Genomic DNA, 19,768 nt, shown 5'->3' on the forward strand with positions numbered 1-19,768 from the left:
ACACAGTTGATACCTTACTCTGGGATTACTGCTACCACATGCAGTACTTTACATTTGTTAATATTAAACTTAAAATGCCATCTGCTCAACTTTTCTAGATCCTATTGCAGTATCTAGAAGACAATGCTGGTGCATTGTCTGACAGAAGACAATGCACCGGCTCACACAGCCGTTGCCACCACCAACTTTATTGCCCAGTGCAGCTTCGAACTACTGCAGCACTCACCCTATTTTTGTGACCTAGCACCATGAGACTTCTTGTTTAAAGAAATGGAGAAATCATTGCCTGGACTCTGCTTTGATTCATCTCAGGGAGTCATCAATGAAGTGGAATCATGGTTTCAGGCAAAAAGTTTGGACTTCTATGACAAGGCATTAAACAGCTAATCCATAGATGGGAGAAAGGTGTTACTATACATGGAGAGTACATAGAAAAGGATTAAGGTTCCTGTGAAGTTTCACCTTTCTATGGCTATTATTTATAGGTACAAACGTTTTGTGACCCCTCATATATCTGACTGCTATGAGCTTTCTGATTTGACCATTCTTTCTTATTCTGCCATTTTCTTAATCCATATACCTACAGTTTTGAGGGCTTTTGGTAGCATGGAAAAGAAATTATACTCCTAGAATGACTGAATACCAACTTTAAATTTCCTAATTGCTATACTTTTAACTTGCTATTACTATTAATTTTAGCATTCTGGGCTGTTAGAAGAACTTGAAGATAGGAGTTGTCTATTTTTGTCCTTGATTTTTTAACTATCCTTGTCTTCATTCAACATAAACATCATTCATAGACACGCACCTATGATCCCATGGCAAGAAAAGCTTAACAGATTGAATAGTAAACAAAAAGTGTGGGTACATATATATTTATTTATTATTTTTTTTTTTTTCTCCAATAGGCAGGTGAACTTGCAGATCTTAAAGCAGTATTTGATGAAGTTCATACAAAGAAAGTTACACTAGAATCACAGCTACAAGCATTAGAAGTGAGAACATCTGTAATCTTATTCTTTTGTTAAGTTTTAATTTTTGGTTAAGCTTATGCATATAGTTAAGAAATTCGTTGCATCTCCTATCAATAATCCATCATATTTGAATTTATAACAAGTTAGAATGTGCACATTTACTAATATGAATGAAAGTAGCCATTTAGATTAGCAAAACTCGGCCATTTTTGGAGGGCTGCTGTGAAATGCCAATGGTGAATATTTGTGCCTTAACAAATCTATTCAGACATACTTGCCAACTTTTATGATTAAAATTATTTATTAATAGTTTTAAAGTTATTAAAATGTTTCATAAAGTTATTTTAAAAAAGTCTCTATTTGCAATTTTATGAATTTTGTTTAGTTTGTGTTATATTTGTCAAATATATGTTTTTGTTATTCTTTCCCAAGACAGATCTACTGAATACTGAAGTCATAATCATTATAATTATGCTTACAGATAATATTCACAATGATATAAATAAACCTGCAGGTTAGATACTTTATTGATATCATTCGCTCCCTACTCCCTCTGCCTGATATCGGCCAGCTCCGATTGAGGAGGCTTTTAGAAATTCCTCCAGTTTATGACAGGTCTCAAAACCAGTGACAAATGTCAAAACTACTGTGTGTGCGTGCTATTGAAGTAATGAAATAATTAAATATAAAAGAATGAAAAATACAAGTTATAAATGATGCAAGAAGGTGCTAAAGTAGTCATATTGAATTTCATCATTTAATTGAAGGACGTTTAGAATGACTCTTAAATGAAGAACACTACAGTTAAATAAACTGAACTTAAAGAAATAAAGATAGGCTGCTATACAGGGTGGGGGAGAGGGGGGAAACAGGTTATGCTAAATTAGATCAAACTAATTTTGGCAACTAACCCTGTTGCTTGATGTGTGCCCAGCTACAGTTTGTTGAGTAACAGAAATTATTATTTCTGTATGGCTGTTTAGTGCTATATGTCTTCTATTGTTCTTTAATTCTTAATTTGTAATTTTTAGTCTTTTTACATTTATTTATTCCATTACTTCAGTAATGTACTATGACAACCGCTTTATGATAAAGCTGCGTATATGCTGTCGTGTTTTATTAGTGGCCAGAACATTGCTACTTTTAGCATTAATAGAGGCATATGATGCAAGAAAGCAAGCTTATATAGCATCAGCCAAAAAAAACAAAAAAAAAACACTTTGCATTTCATCCATCCAATCGCTCCAAAAGTTTGTTCCACTGTCTAAAGGCAAATTTCTGCACACCTATTCTACAACTGTCTTTCCTTAATTTGAGTTTATGTTCCCTCAGGTTTGTAATCTTAGCAAGAGGAAGAATCCCATCAGCATTTAGCTTGCTCAAGCCATTCAAGGCCTTATACACCTCAATCAGATCACCTCGCAGGTGTCTAGGTCCAGATGCTGCAGTTTTCAGGACTTAAGCCTTTTTTCATAAGAGCACTGCTTTGTTCCCCTTATCAGTCTTGTTACCCTTCTCTGTACTCATTCTAGAAACTCTACATCCTTCCTAAAATGAGGCCTCCAGGCCTGTATGCAGTATGCAAGTTGTGGCCTGGACCATTGCCTTATACAAAGGAATAATCACCTCCTTATCTCTGCTAGCAAAATTCCTGAATATCGTTGACAAGACACCCCATGACCTGCTCTGGCAGTCTGTTTGTACTGCTTAGAAAATTTCATATCTAACTGTACATACCCCCAGGTCTTTTTCATTCTCCACCCTGAGTGTAGTACCACACAGTCGCTGGAGTTACTGCTACCCATATGCAGTACTTTGAATTTGTCAATGTTAAACTTCAGTTGTCACTTCTCAGCCCATCTGCCCAACTTTTCTAGATCCTGTTGCAGTAGCATACTGTCATTAACAACCCTGTAAACCTTTGTATCATCTGCAAACTTCACCATTAAGCCTGATATACCTCATCAATATCATTGATAAATATACAGAACAACAATGTGCCAACACCAAACCCTAGGGGACTACACACAAATAGCATTAGTCCACTAAGAGCAGTGCCCATTGATTACCACTCTGTTTTCTCCCACTCAACCATCCTTTTATCCATTGTAGCAACTTGCTCTTAATGACTTGTCCTCTATTTAAGCTTTCTGAGTTTAGCCTGGCAGTCTAATATCTTCTCATATCATAAAGGTCACAGTTCTGCACATTAGATGCTTTGCCTTTTTCATGTGAAAACATCTATGGTGGCACTAGAGTAAAATCGATTGATAAAAAAATTTTCTTGTAACGGAAATGACACAATTGATTGGTAACGAAGAAAGCTGAACGTTCAGATTTTAAATGATGCAAATTACATCACTTCCTATTAGGTGGCTGTTAGATTTTAAATGCTAACGATGCTAACTCAGTTACTAAAATTGATTCAGTAGGGTAAGTAGTTAATCCAATAGAGTAAGTTCATACTTAGATACTAAGATGTTAACTCTCTTGTGGGTGGTGTCACCCGCAAGATAGTTAACAACATAATTCTCAGTATGGACAATAACGTCTGGCGAAATCTAACAATCCCTACCCCAGCATACCAGAAAGAGGCTGCATAAGCCACTATAGGGATAAATATCATTTTATAATAAAGAGTAAGAGTTCTTTTATTCAAACCCCAGTCTTTCTTAGTAATCCTCACAATGGAGGCTGTATATATATTTTTTTTTATTACTCAAATAATCCAAATGTGGTGTAAACAATAATTTGTCATCTAAAATTACTCCTAAATATTTAACACAGGAAACTAATGGTATTTGTTTATTATTAATTACTAAACGAGGAGGCCTATTATAGTCTAATCTTCCTTTCTGTAACATCATAACTGTTTTGTTTGAAGATATTTTAAGTTTATTCGTTGAAGCCCAGTCCACAAGATCATCAATAATAAGTTCCAACCTACCCTCAATGACACGCCTGGACTTACCTTCACACACAATACTAAATCATCTGCATAAGCTACCTTATGGCAATTAGAAAATTCCCTTTGCAACTACTGATCAAGGACCAGGTTCCAAAAAACCCATCCCAAAACTGACTCTTGTGGGCATCCTCGATTAATATCCCTTTTAAAAGTAAGGTGTTGTGATCTTACAATAATTTTCCTTTCAATAAGATAACTCTTTATAGTTAAGTTTAATGACATAGGGCATAATAATGTTCTTAAGGAGGAGAGGATGCTTTGATGCCAGACTGTATCAAATGCCCCCTCAAAATCAATAAAGAGGGCTAATACATATTTATCGTTAGAATTTAAACTGTAAGTAATCAAATCTTGAATAGCATCTTCAATTGAACAATTTCTTTTAAATCCGTACTGATATGGAAAAACCAGTTTCATTTTCTGCAACAAATCTTCCAACCTGAACAACATTAACTCTCAAATATTTTGCCTAAGGTTGCCAATAAAGATATCGGTCTATATCCATGAGGGTCAGTCATTAGTTTACCAGGCTTTTGTAACAACTTAAGCAGGGCAACCTTCCAGAAACCTTGAAAAGTTCCCTCTATTAAACATTTATTAAACATATTGACCAAAACTTCAGGAAAAAGATCTACTAGTTTAATAATACAGTTGTTTTCAACCATGTCTATTCCTGGTGTTTTATTTACATTAATTTTTGAACAAACAAACATTTTGGACCTCTCTGATATTGAATAAATCAGTCTCAGGGAATCCTTGATATTCTTTATTATCCATCTTAATTAACACTTGCTGTTCTGTGTTATCAACACAGCTGTCAGTTAAAAATAATTTATTAGTAATTGCAGTAACAGTAGAATACCAATCAGTAGGTTCAGTATTATCAGAATAGACAGTAATAATTGTTAACATTTAACTTATTTCTAGTTATCTTAAATAAAAGACCCCATAGACTCTTATTTCCCACAGTAAATACCAATTTCTTCCATGCCTTTAATTTATGTTCATAAATGTCCTTCTGATATGCTTTCCATTTAATCTTATATAACTCCCTGTAAATCAAAGCATCATTGTTACTCCAACCCCTATATCTCTGATAAATTTTTCTAGTAAAAAGACCTCTTTTCTTAGCCTGGAAAGTTGCACAAACCACCAAGGCACATTATAAACAGACTCTATCTCTCTCTTCCTTTTAGCAGCATATTGCAAAGCATTAAGTAATGTAGACTGAACATAAAATGCATATTCATTAGCATTCACAGAATTTAAATTTAATCTCACCTCATCTGTAAAATTTGCAACCAAGACTTGTATGAATTTATGCTAATTAATTTTTTTATAATTAAACCTTTTAGAATCATCTTTTATTTTACCTGCCATCTGCTACACTTAAAAAAAATACTATTGCTCTATTGTTGCTATATATTTAAATTAATCACCACATTCCAAAAACATATTCTTCTGTTCAGGTGTTGAGACACCAGAGTTATGTCTATATTAAAAGTACCATGTATATTATCAAAAATGTATGGTTTATATGGTTCATTTAAAATATTTAAATTGTAACAAAATAAATTCTTCTAATTGAATTCCTCTATGATCAACACTATCACACTACCAAAGCCTTGACTTTGTGTTAGAATCCATTGTAATGATAATATTACTACCATCTACAAATTCCATTAACTTTTCTAAATATTGAACAGAACAATCAATGAACACGGATACCAAATAGTAGTAGTAGTAGTAGTAGTGGCATGTGATGCAAGAAAGCAAATGTATGAGCTTATGCAGCATCAGCCAAAAAAAAAAAAAAAAAAAAAATCACACCATTCCCTCCAAATGCCTGTCCTGTTCCTCCTTAAATTTATTCAGCCTATCAACTTCCACAACGACAGATGGAAGTTTGTTCCAGCAATTAACCACCCACTGGCTAAAGGCAAATTTCCGGACATCTATTCTACATCTGTCCTTTCGTAATTTGAATTTATGCCCCCTTAAATTCGTAATCTGAACATGTGGAAGGATCCCATCAGAATTCAGCGTGCTGAACCCATTCAAGGCCTTACACACCTCAATCAGATCACCACGCAGGTGCCTAGTCTCCAGCCACTGCAATTTGCAGAACTTAAGCCTCTCTTGATAAGAGGATCCCTTCATTCCCCTCACCAATCTTGTTGCCCTTCTCTGTACACGCTCAAGTAAATCTACATCCTTCCTAAAATGAGGCCTCCAGACCTGTAAGCAGTACTCAAGACGTGGCCTGACCATTGCCTTATACAGAGGGACAATCACCTCCTTTTCCCTGCTAGCAAAATTCCTATATATCATTGACAAAACCCCATGACCTGCCCTGGCAGCCTCTCTGCATAGCTCAGAAAACTTCATATCTGACTGCACAATTACTCCCAGGTCTTTTTCATTTTCTACCACCTTAAGTGTAGTACCACACAGTTGGTACTTTTCTTTGGGGTTACTTCTACCCATATGCAGTACTTTGCATTTGTCAAGGTTAATCTTCAGTTGCCACTTTTTAGCCCATCTCCACAAATTATCTAGATCCTGTTGCAGTAGTACACTGCCATTACTGTCATTAACAACCCTGCCAACCTTTGTATCATCTGCAAACTTCGACATTAAGCCTGATATACCTTCATCATTATCATTGATAAATATACAAAACAACAGTGGACCCAACACCGAACCCTGTGGGACTCCACTAATAAAATCAGTCCACGAAGAGCAGTACCCATTGATTACTACCCTCTGTCTTCTCGCACTTAACCATCCTTTTATCCATTGTAGCAACTTACCCTTAATACCATTCTGTTCCAATTTGTACAATAGTCTTCCATGTGCAACAGTGTCAAAAACTTTCCTGAAATCCAAATATATGATTTCAAAATTATTTTTTGCATCCAGTTCCTTTGTAACCACATCATAATATCCTATCAAATTTGTCAGACAAGACTTTCCCTTAACAAAACCATGCTGTGTCTGAATTATTGCTGCAGTCTCGTCTAGATGATCCTGCAATGATGCATTAACCAGTTAAAGATGCTTTAACCAGAGACTACATTATTTTACCCGGAACAGAAGTTAAACTTACTGGTCTGTAATTACCCATGTCACCCTTCGATCCCCCTTTGTGAATTGGGGATACATTTGCACATCTCCAGTCCGTGGGAACCTCCCCTGAGTCCAAGGATACTCTCATAATTATGGCTAAGGGTTTGCTTAGTTGCTTTGCCGCCTCCTTTAATTTAACTGGATAGATCCCATCCACCCCAGGTGCTTTTCTTATGTTTAACTTCAACAATTTCTCCTCCAATTTGCTCTCAATTATTACAAAATCATGAAGTATCCTTCTACAATTTGATCACCTTCTGCCATTTTCAAATCTTAATAATTCCTCATGTGTGAATGTAGATGCAAAATACTCATTCAGTTTGTTTGCTATCCTGAGCAGGATCATCAACAGTTGAACCATCGATGTCAAGTGGACCAATCAGATTCATCCCCTTCCTTTTAGAGTTTATATAAGTAAAGAAATCCTTGCTGTTTTTCTTAGCATCTTTTGCCAAGGATTTCTCGTAATCTGCCTTCGCCTGCCTAACCTCCTTTGTGACCTGTTTACAGACTAGCTTATATCTGCCATAGGCTTCTGTCGCTTGATAATTTATATGCATCCCGTGCATTTTTCTTCTCTTAAAAACCCTTCCAACCTTTGTAGCGTCTGCAAACTTGGACATTAAGCCTGATATACCATCATCAATATCATTTATAAATACAGAAAACAACAATGGATCCAACACTGAACCCTGAGGGACTCCACTAATAACATTAGTCCATGAAGAGCAGTGTCCATTGATTACCACTCTCTGTCTTCTCCCACTCAACTATCCCTTTATCCATAGCAGCAATTTGTCTCCAGTGCCACACTGCTCCAATTTGTGCAGCAGTCTTTCATGTGCAACAGTATCAAAAGCAGCCTTTCTAAGATCCAAATGCATGATATCATATATAATATCAAAGTTATTCCCTGCAGCCAGTTCCTTTGTGACTATATCGTAGTATCCAATCAAATTGGTCAGACGACAGTTCCCATTAACAAAACAATTCTGTGTCCGAGCTATAACTGAAGTCTTGTCTAGATGATCCTGCAGTGCTTCTTTAAACAGTGCCTCCATTAAAATTTCCTTGGAACAGAAGTTAAACTAACAAGTTTATAATTACTTGGGTCGCCCTTTGATCCTCCATTGTGAATTGGGGTCCCATTTGCGCTCGCCAGTCCATGGGTACTTCCTCTGAGTGCAAGGAAGCTCTAATAATTATGGCTAAGGGTTTGCTTACTGCCTTTGCTGCCTCCTTTAATATGTCTCATTAGTTCATCTTTGCTGCCTTTGCTGCTGCATGTCTCATTAGTTCATCTGATATCCATTTAGGCCTAAACCTTCAACAATATTTCGTAGTTGGTATGTAAAGCCTAGCAGCTTCCAAGATTAATTCTTTGAATGCCTCCCATTTTGAATTTGCTCTTGGTAACATGATCAGTTGGTCCCACCGTATAGAATTTAAATACATTCTCAGACCATTGTAGTCTCCTTTACAAAAGCAAAAACCATTCCCATTACCCTAATGGTAGTTACCTCTTTGATTAAATCCCACTTCAGCACACTGTGATCACTGCCACTAGTGGTTCATTTATCTGCAGATTCTTAATGCATGAAGAATCTCTACTGTTAATCAGAGGAAGAGTATTACCTCTAGTTGCCTCCCGAACATGCTGATATAGAAAACAATCGTCCAGTAAATCCACAAAAGTCTTGCTAGTGTGTGATTCCCCTATTATAAGACTCTGATTTACTGGCCCACTCTATTTCCCTGTACAGTTTTTTATTATACTCATCAGAGTCATTAGGCCTATAACACACTCTTACTCTCAATTTTGATCTCCCAATGTTTTGTCACACCAAACTGACTCGACACTGCACTGTCCTGCGATGTCAACTGGCTGCACTTCCTTGGATTTTGTGTTTCTTAACTAATAGCATAACCCTTCCTCCCTTCCTATCCTGTATATCCTTCCTGTACACATTGTAATGCCCAAATTCCAGTTCTGCATTCCTTCTATCTGTGTGACACCACGTCTCTGATATTCCAACAATATCTGTTGGAATATCAGAGACGTGGAAAAAAAATTCCTTTAAGCATTTGATCTCCCAATGCTTAGGTCACCATTGCATGTGACCTAAAATTCCTTTGAGCATTTGATCTCCCAATGCTTAGGTCACATGCAATGGTGTAGGGGTGTGTTATAGGCCTAATGACACTGATGAGTATAATAAGAAACTGTACAGGGAAATAGTGGGCCAGAAAATCAGAGAGTCTTATAATGGGGGATTTTAATTCCCTGATATTGACTGGAATTTGTGGGTTGGTCACTCACACACTAGAAAGGCTTTTGTGGATTTATTGGATGATTGTTTTCTACATCAGCATGTTCGGGAGGCAACTAGAGGGAGTAATAATACTCTTGATCTGAATATCAATAGTGATTCTACATGCATTAAGAATCTGCAGATAAAGAAACCACTAGGTGGCAGTGATCACAGTGTGCTGAAGTGGGATTTACTCACAGAGGTAGCTACCATTAGGGGTAAAGGGAAGGGTTTTTGCTTTTGTAAAGGCAACTACGGTGGTCTGAGAAAGTATTTAAATTGTATACAATGGGACCCACTGACGATGTTACCAACAACAAATTCAAAATGGTAAGCATTCAAAGAATTTATCTTGGAAACTACTAGGCTTTATATACCAACTAAGAAATATTGTTCAAGGTTTAGACCTAAATGGATGTCAGATGAACTAATGAGACATGACAGAGAAGAAAAATGCATGGGATACATATAAATTAATGGATGACATGGAAGCCTATGATAGATATAAGCTGGTCTGTAACCAAGTCACAAAGGAGATTAGGCAGGCAAAGGCAAATTATGAGAAATCCTTGGCAAAGGATGCAAAGAAAAACAGAAAAGAGTTCTTTATTTATGTAAACTCTAGAAGGAAAGGGATGAATCAGATTGGTCCACTGGATATTGATGGTTCAACTGTTGATGATCCTGCTCAGGTGGCTAACAAACTAAATGAGTATTTTGCATCTACATTCACACATGAGGAGTTATTCAGGAAGGGAAATGCCAGAGGTGAAATAAACTCTGGCAGTGAGCTAGATGATTTTGTAATAACTGAGAGGAAAGTGGAGGAGAAATTGTTGAGGATAAACATAAAAAAGGCACCCAGGATGGATGGGATCTATTCAGTTATACACAGGGTACTAGGAAAGTTTTGCAATACAGCTTTGTTTATTTAATTTTTTCAAAGTAATTTCCTCTACATTCAATACACCTCTCCATCCTCCGAAACCAATCTTTAAACCAGTTCTGCCAAGTTTCACTAGGGAGTAAAGCACACTCGTTGTCCCAAGCCCGTAGAAGGTCCTCATCACTGGAAAACCGCCTCCCTTTTAGCTTCATTTTCACATGCGGGAACAGTGCAAAGTCGCAGGGAGCAAGGTCTGGACTGTAGGGTGGATGCTCGAGAAGTTTCAGTCCTGTCGTGGTCAAATATTCGGTGCAGGCTTTGCCGCGGTGAGCTGCAGCATTATCGTGATGGAGGTACCAGGTGTCCACTCTTGACTTTGGCCGCAGGTTCTTCATAGATCCAATGACTTTAGGCAGGCATTGTTCAGTATACCACTTAGCTGTGACTGTCTTCTGCGTGTCCAAAACGACACGTTCCACAATTCCACTCGATTTGAAAAATACAGCTATCATTTTCTTCTTTACAGATTGGGATTTTCTGACAATTACGGGTGTGTTGTCATCATCAAAGACCCAAACTTTGTTTTGAGCCTTGGTCGGCAGATCGTAATAGTACAGCTAAGTCTCATCACCTGTCACGATGCTGTTCACATACCGAGATTTGTCCCTTATCAAACTTTTTTAACATCTCCCGGCACCAAGTCACACGTCGTGTCATCTGCTCTTCAGTCAGTTGATGCGGCACCCAGAGAGAACAAAGTTTCTTCACGTGCAAATGATCTTGCAGAATCGAACGAATTGCTGGTGCATTTAGGCCCAAAGTATCCTCTATCTGTTGGTAGGTCACTCGCCTGTTTTCGTCAAGCATTTTCCTCACAGCAGTAACGTTTTCCTCTGTAACTGACGTTCGTGGCCTTCCCGGCCTCTCAGAATCCTCCAGAGTGAAATTTCCCCTTTGGAATTCTCTATACCACCTGAATATCGTTGTACGATGTGGACAATCATCATCTAGTGCAAGAGTCATTTCTTCTAAGCACTGGTCTATGGTTAAACCACGCACGAAATTATACCGCAAAACTGTCCTTATCTCATTTCATGACCACGATGCCATCGCAACCACTTTACACTCTCACTACTAATGAATAACTGAGCCCATCGACTTGGCGCGGCGGCTACTATGCACGTATGAACATGTCTCAACATGCAGCAACAAGCAACTTCCTGTGATTCATTGTTGCGTCATATTGCAAAACCTTCCTAGTACCCTTTGTATTAAAGGAGGTAGCAAAGGAAGTAAGAAAACCCTTAGCCATAATTATGAGAGCTTCTTTGGACTCAGGGGAGGTATCCATAGACTGGAGATGTACAAATGTGACCCCAATTCACAAAGGAGGATCAAAGGCTGACACAAGTAATTAAAGACCTGTGAGTTTAACTTCTCTTCCAGGAAAATTAATGGAGGCACTACAGGGTCATCTAGAGAAGACTTCAGTTATAGCTCGGACACAGCATGGTTTTGTTAAGGGAAAGTCTTGCCTGACCAACTTGATTGGATACTATGTTGCAGTCACAAAAGAACTGGATGCAGGGAATAACTTTGATATTATATATTTGAATCTTAGAAAGCTCTTGATACTGTTGCATGTGGAAGACTGCTGCACAAATTGGAGCAGTGTGGCATTGGAGGCAAATTGCTGCTATGGATAAAGGGATGGTTGAAGGGGAGAAAACAGAGTGTGGTAATCAATGGGTACTGCTCATTGTGGACTAATGTTATTAGTGGAGTCCCTCAGGGTTCAGTGTTGGGTCCATTGTTGTTTTCTGTATTTATAAATGATATTGATGATGGTATATCAAACTTAATGTCCAGGTTTGCAGACGATACAAAAGTTGGCAGGGTTATTAAGGACACTACTGATGCTATGCTGCTGCAACAGGATCTGGAAAGGTTGAGCAGATGGGCTGAGAGGTGGCAAATGAAGTTTAACATTGACAAATGTAAAGTACTACATACGGGATACAGTAACCCCAGAGCAACGTATCAACTCTGTGGTACTACACTGACAGTGGTCGAGAATGGAAAGGACCTGGGGGTAATTGTGCAGGCAGATATGAAGTTTTCTGAGCAGTGCAGACAGGCTGCAAGAGTAGCTCATGGTGTCTTGGCAATGATATACAGGAATTTTTCTAGCAGGGATAAGGAGCCGATTATTTCCTTATATAAGGCAATGGTCAGCCACAAGTTAAGTACTATATACAGGTGTGGAGGCCTCATTTCAAGATGGATGTAGAGCTGCTGGAACGAGTACAGAGAAGGGCAACAAGATTAGTGAATGGAACAAAGGGTTACTCTTACGAAGAAAGGCTTAAGTGTTGCAAATTATGGTGTCTGGAGACTAGGCACAGGCGAAGTAATCTGATAGAGGTGTATAAAGCCTTGAATGGTTTGAGTATGCTCTTGCTCAGAATAATCACCTGAGAGGGCATAAATTCAAATTGAGGAAAGACAGATGTAAGATAGATGTTTATTTTGTTGGTCAAGGTGTGGTGGATTTTGTTGGTCAAGGTTGTAGTGGATATGTTTCTTTGAAGTAATTTTTCAAGTTTTGAATGTACCATTTATTTTTGTGATTCGATGGACTATGGTTAGGCATGCATCCAGTAACAGGGATGATTACTTTTCTATATTTGTTCTTGATCTGATTTAGTATAGCCCATTGGCCTGTTTCGCACCCTCTATAGCAAAGGTTCCCAAACCTTTTCCATTCACAGCACCCTTAGTGTCTCAGTAATTTTTTCATGGCACCCCTAGGCCAAAAGAAATACCTAACTGTTCCATTTATTAAGTAGTTAGGTCCAAACGATTTAATAAGTAATGTTGAAACTGTGAACTACTTCGAGCTGGGTGTCCAACACATGTAGAGTATTGCTGTGTTTCCTTCAAAAATTTAAAATATCCCGTGCTGTCCCTGTGAATTCGCTGCTCTATAGCATTCTCTTTAAACAAAATAAAAAAGAAAAATTAATTTATTATTAAAAATTATTTAATAATAAAAATTATTAAAATTATTTTTGGGAAGACAAAAGATTGATACTTGTTTTCTCAGCCTTAAACCCATGTACAGTACTAAGTAGTATAGGTTCTTATACCTTTCATGTATGGGATTTTCATAAAAAAAAAAAAAAAAAAAGTTGGCAATGGATTACTGTACTAATTTTTTTAATGGGATAAGAAATTACAGGAAACACTAAATGCAGTTAAAATGTACACAAGAAATGTACAAAGTCTGAGTCCTGCACGTTCAAGGAAGAACTAACTACGATATAGCTAACAGTGTATCAGTCCCTAACTGCCTGCTCTTTTAAAAAATATCACATGAATGATGGAATTTTTCCTGCAGGGACAATGATTATCCTGTTGTATAAAGCAGCGGTTAGGTTGCACCTTGAGTACCACATACAGGGTCTTATTTTAAGAAGGATGTGGATTTACCCTTTTGTACCAAGGACACAAAATGATACTCTTACAATGAAAGGCTTCAATTCTGCAATTTGCAGTGTAGGTAAGGAGACCTGGTTAAAATGTTTAAGGCTTTAAATAGATTGAGTAAATTTAATGTTGATGGCATCCTTACTCTTTCCTGGGCAACATATGTACGGGAGCATAATGTGTAAAAGGACAACAGCAGGATAGATGTGCAAAAATTTGCTGTCAGTTAGAAATAATCAAGTGTTAGCACAAACTCATCATTTGGTGTTGTGGAATTGAATAGTTTGAATAAATTTATGGAAGCATTAAACAAATTATTAGAGCAATGAAACACTGATTGTGTAGTTTTTTTCTGTTTCTGTATAATCTTCTAATACTAACGTAATTTCAGATATCCTTTGAAGTGTTTCATATAATTTCTTGTAATCTGTTCTGTTTATCACTGTTGAAGAAACCGCAAGGTGAGATTGCACTGTGTGGTTTGTACCTTATCACTAAATTATTTTTTCTTAAGTTTAAAATTAGTCATTAGTTTTATTAGTGGTCTTATTTTACTGGTCAGCAGTTTTCTTTATTTATTTTATTTATTTTTTTTAATTAGAACAAGATTACCAGTTTAGAAATGGAAATTCAGCAGAGGTAAGGCATCAATCAGTAACTGGAAAGAAATATTCATATTTTGTTTCTCTCTTGTTTATGCATGTTGCTGTTTATTTTATTATAGACACTGATTGAAATGGTGAACCACGCTGCAGGTTGCAAGTGGGTATATACACTTTCTCTCATGTAGTAATAGGTTATAATCTTATCCAGCAACAGATTGCAAATGAACATGCGTGCATTTCACATAGTATAGCAACATGTAAGTAAAAACACACATATCTCATATGGTAAGTGTTGTAAGTGGCAACAGATTCCACCATAACTACTTGATCTTTTTCATTTAAGAAGTACCTCACATGATCTCCCTTTCGGTGTAGTAGTGAAACAGTATGCATTTAATAACAATCCTCTGTATTGTCAAAAGAATTTTATATTTTGCTTATATTCAAAACAGAGGATTTAAAAAATCAAACAAAAGAAAAATTATTTACTGTGCCATAGTATAGTAATCATAATCTGCTTACTAATAGATTATAAATGTATTCAAAATATAATATAATAATACAATAAACAATCTAATATAGTGCTTACATTTACAGACTACACAAATTGCCCTATAGATATAAGCACTGTATTTTATTGCTTTTAAAACACTTAAAACTTTAACTTTTTATTTTTCTGTTTTCAAGACAAAATCCAGCATTTAGTACACAAAAGCTTAAGTTCCTTTGGCACAGCTAAATGCTGATGGTGTTCTTACTTTCTCGGACAACATACATCATGGGGAATGTAAACTTAAATTGAAAAAAGGATGGTTTCAGCATGGACGTGTGGAGCTATAGAATGATTGGTTGGAACAAATTTTCATCTTGTGGAAGTGAATAGTTTTAATACATTTATGGAAGAATTAGACAAATTATGAGAAGCAGTGGACAGATGGGTTGCGTAGGGTTTTGTTTTTCTGATGCTGTATAAGCTGGTTTTCTTGCATCATTTACCACTACTAATACCAATTATTGCATTTCTGCATGACTACACCTAGTGATGCAGCACCCATCCCACTTATAGTCTGTTTCTATCCATGCTTTCTCTTATGCATCAGGTGTGACACTAGAAACAGCTTTTTTTGAGTCTGATTTTTAAATCTAGTAAATTTATTGTGATTGTGGGTTGAACACATCCTTTACAAATCGTCACAGAAAAAATTACATAGTTATACAAGGACTGGAGAATGAGGTAGCCAGCAGTCAGATTTCTTTAGCCAGTCCACTGATCTGGAAAGTGTTCACTTAGATGGGTTTGTACATTTTGCTGGAGATGAGAAGACCAGCTTGCTGCAGTATGCAATTTCCTCTGGATAGTCCTCATGCATATAGAGAAGCAGAAAGTTTGCATTACCAAATTGCACAGTATCTATAATGGTATTTTCGACAAAAAAAAAAGAGCAGACTATAAAGTATAGTTCTGCTCAGTGTGCAGAATGTGTTTACTGTGATTGTCACGGAACATTTTTTCCCTCAATCACAGATTACCTGATGAGAATTCTTAACATAATATGTGATAAACTTATGTTGCATGTGTGTCATCCACTTGGTTTATTCAATCCAAAATGCATATATACAACTCTTTTGACATCTGAAGAGGCCACTGTTTCTGTTTTAATTTACACAGCTGCATGCTGTATTGTTCGTAGTGATAAATGCTGCAACTCGAAACATGCTGTGCAGTAAGTTTCCATTCAGATATTATGGAATGTAGTGTTGAAAACACTACACTGTGTCGAGGCCTTCGCTGTGAAGAAAATATTCCAAAATATAATGGCATACAGGCAATAATAAATAAAATAAATGAATTTTTTTAAAAATTTGGATTATGTCACCAATCTCCAAAAAACCAGTGCGATTTGAGGATGATTGCTAAAGAAGTTGAAGTGGAAATTATAAAGGCCGTTTGTGGGTTCAGGCCAAGATGGGCAGATTGTAGCTTGCAGATGGCAATTGTGGTTTGGAGGAATCACCCCACTTTGTGCAAACATTTTGAATCAAAATTTAAATATTCGGTATTATTAAACCAACTTTTAAATTTGGAATTTCTTAACGATTTTTTTTTTTTTTTTTTTTTTTTATGAAAACCACAAACACGAGAGGTATTAGAACCTATTCTACTTAGTACCGTGCTTAGGTTGGAGGTTGAGAAGACAAAAGAAGATATTTGTTGACATTAGACTTGAACTTCTATAGACTGTAATTTTCAGGAAATATAGGAAGGAAGGTTGTTCCAGAAAACGGCAGTTGAATGAATAAATGAGGAAGAAGAAAAGTTGGTCCTGTGAGTTTAAAGTTGGACAGTAAATGGATGCTGGCTGGTGATGGTACGTGTTTGGACTGTTTTGAAAGAGAGAGCAGAAATAATAGAAGACAGGTCAGAAGAACAGTGTCCATGGAAGTATCTGTAGAAAAGGCATGCAGCAGAAACAGTACATCTATGAGACAGCAAGTGGAGAGACTCTGATAGAGAGGAGTCATTAATTAACCTAACTGCCCTCTTCTGAATGGAATCTAGAAGCCTGAGAGAGGTTTTGGGGGCACTGCCCCATATGTGGGAACAATATTCCATGGTAGGGCAGATTTGCGATTTGTGCAGAGTTTGGAAGAAAGGTAACGCCGAGAGTGAAAGAGAAAACCAAGTTTTTTAGATGCAGAGGAAGCAATGTTTGTAATGTGCTTGTGCCAAGAGAGATTAGAAGTCAGGGTAATCCCCAAAAGAGATATGTCATTTTGCCAAAAAAAATCAGTGTCACCAAAGATAAGCATAGGAGCAGATGAATCCTTTTTGCAGACTGAGTTTTAGAAGGATTGAAATCAACTAAGTTGTCTTTTCCCCACTGGAGAATTACCTGAAGATCGGCATTTAAGGAATTGGTAGCGGATATTCAAGAAGTTGAAGCTGATTGAGCAGGGCAAGGTTTCTCAAAATGGAAAGTGGAATGCAATGTGCTATCATCAGCAAAACTATGGGTAGGATTTCCAGTCAGTGGAAGGAGGTCATTAATATACAAGAGTAAAAGAGTTGGGGAAAGAACTGAACCTTGGGGGACACCAGCATTAGTGGAGAAGTTAGAAAACAGAGAGCCATCCACCATTACCCTCAGTGAGCGATCAGAGAGAAAACTGGTAACCAATTACAGAAAATAGTTGGAAAACCATAAGATGGAAGCTTGTTTAGAAGACCTTTATGGCAAACACAATCGAAAGCCTTTGAGATGTCAAGAGAAACTGCTTGTGTTTCACCAAACTTTTCCATTGAATTTGTCCATAAATGGGTAACAGAAGCAAGAATATCACCAGTGGATCAAAACAGATGGAATCCATACTGGCGATCATTGATCAGACAGAAGATTTCTAAGTAGTTTAAGAGTTGACGGTTAATTAATTTTTCCATTACTTTAGAAAGAGTAGAAGTAATTGCAATGGGACGATAATTGAATGGGAGGGATTTGTCACCCTTTTTAGGAACTGGCTGGATATGAGCAAATTTCCAAGCAGAAGGAAAAACACCTTTGAAATAAGAAAGTGAAAAAAAAAGGCGGTAAAGAACAGGTGTAAGTTCAGGAGCACAGATTTTGAGCATAAGTGGAGAAATACCATCAGGACCTGGAGCTTTCTTAGCATCAAGATTTGTCAAAATCCTTCTGATATCCTTTTGGCAGAAGACCACAGGAGGCAATGAATGGAGAGTGTTGGGAATGGTGGGAGGTGTTTTACCAAGATCATTAATACATGAGTTGGAAGAAAAATGGGATGCTAAGCAGGTCAGATTTATCCTTGGCTGAAGTGACAACAGAACCATTTGGTTTAGACAGAGGTCAGAGCAGAGAAGGGCAAAAGTTGTGGCCAATAGCTTTGGCAAGAGACCAGAATGCTTGGCTACCATTAGGGCAAGAAGCAAGTTTTCTACCCTTAGCCTGTTCAAAATCTAGTTTGGACTGATTAATAACTGCTTTACAATTGTTGTGAGCTTTGGTGTAGGCAGAAAATGAAACTGAAGAATTGGAAACAAGCCAATTACGATATGCAGCATTCATCCCTTGAACAGCTTTAGCACATTTATTGGAAAACCAAGGTTTAGATAAAGGATGAGATTTTAAAGAGGAGGGTGGAATAAAGGATTCCATTCCTACAAGAATAATTTCACCGACACGATCTGAGCAAACTTTGACATCAGAAGTTTTGAAACAGTAATCTAACAAAGGAAAAGAAGAAAAGAAATCTCGCAGGTCATCCCATTTTGCATTCTTGTAATGCCAAACAACAAGAAATTGGGAATAGCCACGAGGTAAAGGCTCCATTGGAGTAGCGACAATCACCAAGATGTGATCTGAGGTGCCTAAAGGACCTCTCTCTCATTTCGACCGTGTACTTAGAAGGGTTGTTTGTGAGAAAAAGTTGTAGTGTGTTGGCTGTATGGTTAGGATTGCCCGGTATTCTTGTAGGTAAATAAACAATTTGTGCAAGGTTATTAATATTCGCAAAAGCCTCAGCATCTCGACCAGCTAGGTCGGTGTGACTAGAAAAGAGAAGCCAGCTGGAGTTGTGAACATTAAAATCGCCAAAGAAAATTACCTCACTGTTAGGAAAGTTGGACTGGAGAAAGTAAAGTTGCAAATAGAGGAAGTCAAAGAGCTCCAAGTGATTAGTGAGGTTGGGAGAACGGTAGAGACAACAGATGAATTTTACAGAATGAGGTAGAGAGATTTTAAGCCAAAGAAGATCAAAGAGAAGAGATTCCAAATTACCATGTCTCTGACAAGGAATATCCGAATGGACATATGCACAAGTACCACCTTTGAGGTGAAAGGAATCATACAGCGAATAATTTGGGCAACTGAGATGAGCAGTAGTTGAATCAACCGATAATTGAGATTCTGTCAGAAAAAATAAATGGGGTTTGGCAGATTGCAAGTGGAAATCTACATTGTTGAGATTAGAATTGAGACCACATATATTTGTGAAATGAACTAGGAAGTGTTTGGGAGGTTTAGATCTTTTCACACATAAGTTTACTCTATTAATTTGGCAATTCATGGTGTATTCAATAGTAAGAAAAAGTGAGGGGGACATGCTGTATGAAGTAATGAAAATTTTGGATCTGTGTAAACGTGGTAAGAATATACCCAGATCCTTGACATAACGTGGCCTCGACAGTGCCCCCCACTTACACACTACTCGGACTCCCTCCAGTCACTATCTGGCAGAGTAGAGGTAGCAAGATTATATACTAGCTGATCCGGAAGCCTCCTAAAGAGTTACAAATAGCTTCCACCCAGTGTACTAACTATCAGCCGGCCTGCGAACACTGTTTTAGAACTGTACCCTCGAAATGTAAGGAAGATTGGATCTCGCCACGA

The 19,768-nt window shown here is 37.3% G+C and overlaps 1 protein-coding gene across 1 annotated transcript in view; it reads left to right on the top strand.

Annotated features, from left to right (window-relative positions):
- LOC150076228 (uncharacterized) overlaps positions 1-19,768 on the top strand; it is a 744,224-nt gene that overhangs the window by 155,543 nt on the left and 568,913 nt on the right. Inside the window, exons 10-11 of the mRNA XM_090387291.1 lie at positions 909-995; positions 14,360-14,397. Of these exons, the coding sequence (XP_090243417.1) occupies positions 909-995; positions 14,360-14,397 (125 nt within the window). The remainder of the gene's footprint in view (positions 1-908; positions 996-14,359; positions 14,398-19,768) is intronic.

Source organism: Mastigoproctus giganteus, chromosome 13 (assembly GCF_048544385.1).
Source record: "Mastigoproctus giganteus isolate SK-2022 chromosome 13, ASM4854438v1, whole genome shotgun sequence".
Classification (NCBI taxonomy): Eukaryota; Metazoa; Arthropoda; class Arachnida; order Uropygi; family Thelyphonidae; genus Mastigoproctus; species Mastigoproctus giganteus.